Source organism: Oreochromis niloticus, linkage group LG5 (assembly GCF_001858045.2).
Source record: "Oreochromis niloticus isolate F11D_XX linkage group LG5, O_niloticus_UMD_NMBU, whole genome shotgun sequence".
Lineage (NCBI taxonomy): Eukaryota > Metazoa > Chordata > Actinopteri > Cichliformes > Cichlidae > Oreochromis > Oreochromis niloticus.
In genome coordinates, this window is record NC_031970.2 from 1168699 (window position 1) to 1175226 (window position 6528).

Here is a 6528-nt window from a genome sequence, read left to right on the forward strand (position 1 = left end):
ATTGGAACAGCACATTCCAAGTGCTTCAACGTGTTCATGAACTCAGGGAACCTATTGGAGCATCGTTAGCTGGCCTGCACACTGATATTTGCCCACTATCCTCTGAACTGTATGAGCTTATGGCAGAATGTCTCAAAATGCTCTCCCCATTTAATGATGCCACCACTGAGCTGTCAGAGGAAAAGCGAGTGCCTGGATCCAAAGTAATTCCACTTCTAACAATGTTGCACCATGCACTAAATGAAGAGGAAATGGGAGTTGTCCTAACTCCAGAGAGCTCCACCATGGTTGAGTGTCTAAGGAGACAATTAAAGGAGAAGCTCTACACATTGCAGTCAATGAGCATCATGTCACTGGCAACATTGCTGGATCCAAGGTTAAAAAAAAAAAAGTCTTCTTTAGCTCAAATAAAGCACTGGATGGTGAGAAGAGACTTATTTTTGAATGTGCTGCTATTTTGCGGCACTTGGCTCCCTCATCAGCAGCAGCTTCATCATCAAAAGCTTCTCAGCCTGTGACTCAAGGTATATGAGCACATTTTGATTATTATATTGTATTTAGTTACTTACATTCTGTTTGTTTTAGGTAGCAAACTGTGGCATCGTTTGGACACCACTGTTATGGAGACAAAGACCCCAAATGCTACTGCTGATGCAACAGCTGAAGTGCAGAAATACCTCCATGAACCAAACATCGGCAGACTGGAGAATCCGCTGGAGTACTGGGTTGGACACAGATTTGTTTATCCAAACTTGTATAAACTTGCTGTGGTTTTTCTTGCAACCCCTGCTTCATCTGTGCCCCGTGAAAGGGTATTTTCAAAAGCAGGAGAAATCCTCTCAAAAAAGAGGAACCGTCTTAAGCCCAGCACTGTGGAAAAGCTGCCATTTTTGAATAAAAACAAATGAGAACTTCTCCCTAGTGTCATAAGCACTGTTATAAAGTCACAAGCACATTCACATCACAACTCCCTCCCTTTTTGTTTCCATGTACATTCCTGTGTTAAGCTGCCAATGTATTATACACAAACATTAATATATTAAATATAACTAATATTTATAGTTTAGTTATTGGTGTCATGAACAACAGTAACTTCTTTATTCAACTTGAAGCACCACACACTAGTTTGTGTCATTATCCAGATGTACACAAGCATGATTACAAAATCATCCCACAAACTGTCCTGATAGTTTCCACTTTCTCTTTTGTATCAGACATACTGAGACAATATTCAGGATAAATAACCATAAAAACAATTTATTCAGTTTAGCGGTTTACAAATCACATTATAATCACTCAACCTGTTTCAGTTGAATCGTCCACTTGATGGTGCAGTAGAGCAAATGAATCATGACAATGCTTCGAACCATGAGTCAACTACTTAGATGGAAAGCTTCAGTTCATCACGAGGCTTCATCTCCCCATCACTACTACAAAGTGTACTTCAATATTGACAAACCGCTCTGATGTCATGATGCAGCAGCAAAAAACCCCACCCACCCAAGGCTCCTCCTTTTCCTCCTACTCTTTCAAAGTAAAAGCAGCTGAATATTAAAAAGAGAAGTCCAGCCTGCATGCGGTGTGTCAGGGAGGACAGCCTGTTTCAGCCACTCCGATAAATAACACACTGTGTTGAATTAAGAACTTTATTGACAAACATAAAAATATGATACAAACACAGAAGACAGACGAACATGAGGCGGCGGAGATTCACTTCTGGAAGGTTGAGTGTAGATGAGTTCTGAAGGCTGAAAGAAAAAAGAAAAACAAACAACCTCCATCAGTCCTGCTGCACGCAGCTGTTAACGTGTTTGAACACAGCGCGGTGTTTACGTGGTCTCACCTTCCTGGTTGTCCCACAGTTCGGCCGCCACAGCGTTAAGAGGACTGTCGTTGTTAGGCTCTGAGGAGGAAGCAGAGTGACAGTGAGGTCATAGGTCAGAGTGCAGAGCTTGGACAGTGCTGGGGTGATGACGCATTTACCTCCCAGGAGGCTCTGGATGGACAGCAGGATGGAGCGAACGTCGTAGAGTGCCGACCATTTGTCCTTCAGGATGTCGAGGCAGATGAAGCCGTGCTCGTCTACATTGGGGTGGAAACATGGCGTGACAAACTTTACGCGTGGGGCCTGGTACGGGTAACCGGCAGGAAACTCCAGAGAGAGGCGGTACCTGAGGCCCTCGTACACCTGAACAGGTAAGAGAGCAGAGTTTAACTTTCTGCTGAGAGTAGAGAAACCCAAATGATCCGTGTGTACATACCGTCCCCTGAGCGCCATCGATGGTTCCAACCCACTTAAACAGATTATCTGACTCTGGGAACGCCGAGATCCCCTTATCACCTGACATCTGCACCAGAGAGAGAGAGACTGGTCACATGACTTCAGGACACATGGGGGTGTCAGATGACCTCAGGTGTTACAGGTTAGAACAGAACACTGATGAGGATGAAGACTGGACTCACCATGAGCGTCATCAGCTCCTGCTGCAGCCTGCAGACACACAAACAGGAAGCTCAGAATCTGCTGTACATGCTCAGTTCAGTGTTTCACTGTTGGCTCAGACTAAGGAGGAGCCTGCCTCCTTTGTTGTTCAGGTGTTTCCTCCTGAACTCACCTCAGCGCTTCATGAAACTGCAGCTCAGACAGGTGCTGTGCAGAGAGGATCAGGTAAACCTGCCCACCTGTCTGACTCAGACTGAGGCAATTATGATACTACGTTTGCCTGTCACTCCACACCTGTAGGAGCTGGCCCCCACCCATCACCTGCTGAACAGCGTCACTTTTAGCCCTTTCACACAGGTATCTACTCAGCTCGACTCTAGTAGTTTTCGGTTTCTGGGGTTGTTGGTTTCCCCCGTTGCCGGGTTTTAAATATGGTGGCTTTGATTTTCGTGAATGACACGCCTTCATGACTCATCATTCGACGCTACTGACTAGCCAATGGGTGGCATCCAGTCCGTTGATGTCACATTTTAGGATAGCACATACTACAAAACAAAAAACAAAAACCTGTTCTGACAAACCATCCTACTTTGGCAAAACGTCCTACCGTAAGTAGTTTATGGACATTTCTGCTGTCATAGAGTAATTCCAGCACAAATTTAAGTAGGTATGATGGTTTGCCACTTAACTTTGCCCATCAGAGTATGCTTGTAGCTCATATTCATAAAGCCAGGACGGTTAGCCACTTAATTTTACCCGTTAAAGTATGCTTGTAGGTCACATTCACAAAGGTAGCATGGTTTGGCACTTCATTTTAGCCGTCAGAGTATTTTTCTAGCTCTTATTAACAAAGGTAGGATGATTTGCCACTAAATTTTAGCTGTTAAAGTATGCTTGTAGGTCACATTCACAAAGGTAGGATGATATCTTTACCCGTCAGAGTATATTTCTAGCTAATATTCATAAAGGGTAGGACGGTTCGCCACTTAATTTCGTGTTGTGCGCATGCGCAGAAACAATGGGTAGGATGGTTTGTCAGGTCGGATGGATTCCCAGAACACCTGTACTAGTGGGACAGGGCCACTGGTCTAATAGAACGGCGGCACAGCACATTGAAACCAAACCATTGTTTAAACTTTATTAGTAAGGCTGCTGGTAATCAACCGTGAACAGGAAGTGTACCTGCTAACACCTGTACGACACGTAGAGTCAGAAATTGGCACTGAGAGCTGACACAAACACCCAATATGAAAACACACAGTAGGAAAAGTCTCTCTCCCTCTCTCACACACACACACACACACACACACACACACACACACACACACACACACACACACACACCCACCGTTTGGACACAGAGCCTCTGGCCGCGCTGCCGCCGCTCTCGCTGCCTTTCAGAGCGGCGGCGCTGGAAGCTGCAGCCGCTGCGGGGTCCATGTTCTGGGAGGCCATGTGCGTTACCGTCCGGTTCTGCTGAATCAGACAAACTGAGGTTAGAAGGCCCGGGTTCCTCTGCGGATCACCTCCCGTGTTTCTCTCTCTAAGCTAACAGCAGCTAAACGCTGGCACCGGATACAGCTCCGAGGACTCTTCTCCAGCTGTATCCGCCTCTCAGGCCACCGTTCGGGTGTTTTACTCAGACCTCGCTCCAGTAACAGACGAGGCTCACCTTCACTGTGACGACTTCGTGCTAACGGTGCTAACTGTTAGCTCTACCGGTCGGCTAAGCGTTAGCTCTGTGGCTAGCCTGTTTATTACCCAGGGGAGACTATAAACAAACAAAAACTTTTCCCAGTACGGACTCACCGGTTGTCGGTCGGGGTTTGTCGGTCAGAGTATCGCTACTGTCTGTTGGATTCAAACGGAACATGCTCCCGCCCCCCGATTTAAACCGACTGTTTCTTACACAGTCGGCCAATCAGCGCCCGACCTTTAAAAACAAACCAGCTTTGGCTGGCCAATGACAGGCCTGCCAAGTAAAAGGAGGTGCGTTGTGATTAGGCAGCGTGAACGACGAAATGATCCAAACGTCATTTAATTCTGACGTCATAACAGAGCCCAACAAGTCAGAAATCGGTTTTAGTAAACAAATAAAATTACATAAATATACATTTGTGTATTCACTTACCTGTCATAATAAATATGCCTGTAAATAAACGTTTTACCTTCTGTGTATGATTACAGCTCTGTTTCAGAATAACTTATTATTATATTAGTGAAAGGTGACTATCAGATGATGTCATGGGGAGGCGCTGAGAGCACAGATCCACAGTGAGAATGATGTAATAGTTCAGTTAAACTTTGGTGGGAACCACTCGGAGAGTTTCCACCAGGAAATGAAATGCTGTCAGCTCGCAGGTGATACAGCTGTCTTCATTAAAGATGAGTTCAAAACAAAGATGATAAACTGCATTAATGCTTTCTCTGGAGTATCAGGTCTGACTTTAAACATGAAAATGTGTCCTGTTCCTGTCGGAGAGGCTCGTGTCCATAAAGAAGGTTTTCCTGTCAAAGAACAGATGACTTATTTGGGAACTAACATCTGTCGAGATCAATCTGAGAGGGTCATTTCTAATTTTCAGCATATAAATCCAAAAATGAAAAACAGATTTGATCTGTGGCTCATGAGCCATCGTTCACTGATCCTTTTATCTTAAACAGGGATTGTCTCACTCAGTGCATCCTGCAAAAGTAAAAATGTTCCTAAATCATTCGTAAAACAGTCGATGCTGCACTTTATTCTTTTGTGTGGGAAAACAGAAATAAATCAATATTATATGAGAAATAGAAAAATAATATTAATGATGTGTCCCAGCTAGTGAAGGAAAAAGGTAATTTTCTTCCATATCCTGTGTTGTGAGGACCTGTGATGTTCCCATATCTGTGAGCGAACACAGTACAGTGTTTCATGATGACACAAATGGACCAAATATACAGACAGCACTGAATAAAGATGTTCTCAGAGATGCCATTAATATACTGGATAAAACATATATGATTCATTGTCCTATAACTCCTCACTGTGAGTTTTACTGGAACAGTAACTTTATGAATATTAATGAGTCATTGATATGGACTTACAATAAGAAGTATTTAATCACCAACAACGTCGAATAACAAACCAATTTATTAAAACTATAGAAATGATCTGGATGAATCTTGTACTGTAAAACTGTAAAACAGTCAGTGAAACAATTCTACATCTTTTTGAATGATGTATTTCATTTTTTAACACATACACTACATTTAATGTTTTCTTTTTATTTTCATTGTCTGTGAAGGTTCTCAGTCATCCAGGTCATAGTCTAAGGAGCTTGGAAAGAAAGCAGCAAGAAGGACACATATACAAACAAACAGTACACAAGACACAGAACAGAAACATACACAATTTTTACATATTTACATCAACGACAATGGTTACCAAAAACAGAGTACTGTACCGTTATTAAATTAAATAAAATGAAATACAGATAAGAGGCAAACCCTGGTTATAGTGTAAATCGGCTGATAAAATAGTGCAAGTTACAGCGCTGATGTAAACCTCTATGTTTGTTGGGAGCAGTTTTGGTTGTACAGTCTGACAGCTGCAGGGAGGAGGGACCTGCGGAAACACTCCTTCATGCATCGAGGATGCAGCAGTCTGTCAGTGAAGGAGCTCTGCAGTTCAGCAGCATTTACATGCATGGGGTGGGAGACTCTGTGCATCAGAGATGTTATTTTGGCCAGAGTCCTTCTGTCTCCCACCACCTGCACTGAGTCCAGGGTGCATCCCAGAACAGAGTTGGCCTTCCTGATGAGTTTATCCAACCTCTTCCTCTCAGCTGCCGATAAACTGTTGCTCCAACATACAACACTGTAAAAAATGACAGATGCCACCACAGAGTCATAGAAGGTCTTTAAAAGAAGCGCTCCTTGGACTCCCCTGTGGGGCCCCCGTACTGCTGACCAGCGTGTCAGAGACACAGACCTGTGACCTCACATACTGTGGACGTTCTGTGAGGTAGTCCAGTATCCACTGGGACATGTGGTGGTCCACTCCCGAAAGCTCCAGCTTGTCCCTCAGAAGTCGTGGCTGGATGGTG

The 6528-nt window shown here is 44.0% G+C and overlaps 1 protein-coding gene across 3 annotated transcripts; it reads right to left on the reverse strand.

Moving 5' to 3' along the window:
- Positions 1 to 1632: 1632 nt before the first annotated feature.
- Positions 1633 to 4404, reverse strand: ube2c (ubiquitin-conjugating enzyme E2C). 3 transcript variants are annotated; one of them, XM_003457700.5, is made up of 7 exons: positions 4253 to 4404; positions 3792 to 3916; positions 2464 to 2491; positions 2262 to 2348; positions 1984 to 2188; positions 1844 to 1903; positions 1633 to 1748 (listed from the first exon to the last, which is right to left on the reverse strand). In XM_003457700.5, exons 2-7 carry the CDS (start codon positions 3896 to 3898, stop codon positions 1711 to 1713), a joined length of 525 nt encoding a protein of 174 aa, XP_003457748.1. In that variant the 5' UTR covers positions 3899 to 3916; positions 4253 to 4404; the 3' UTR covers positions 1633 to 1710. The 3 variants fall into 3 exon arrangements, with proteins under 3 accessions (XP_003457748.1, XP_005462605.1, XP_025762831.1); XM_005462548.4 differs by having other exon boundaries at positions 3792 to 3919; positions 4253 to 4385; XM_025907046.1 differs by having other exon boundaries at positions 3792 to 3917; positions 4268 to 4376.
- Positions 4405 to 6528: the final 2124 nt, after the last annotated feature.

Bases quoted from the DNA above. Each gene is read 5' to 3' on its own strand.
- ube2c (XM_003457700.5), bottom strand. From the start codon at position 3,898: ATGGCCTCCCAGAACATGGACCCCGCAGCGGCTGCAGCTTCCAGCGCC. The intron at 2,349-2,463 runs GTGAGTCCAGTC...TCTCTGGTGCAG, and splicing joins AGGAGCTGATGACGCTCATG to ATGTCAGGTGATAAGGGGAT. The intron at 2,189-2,261 runs GTATGTACACAC...TTACCTGTTCAG, and splicing joins TCGATGGCGCTCAGGGGACG to GTGTACGAGGGCCTCAGGTA.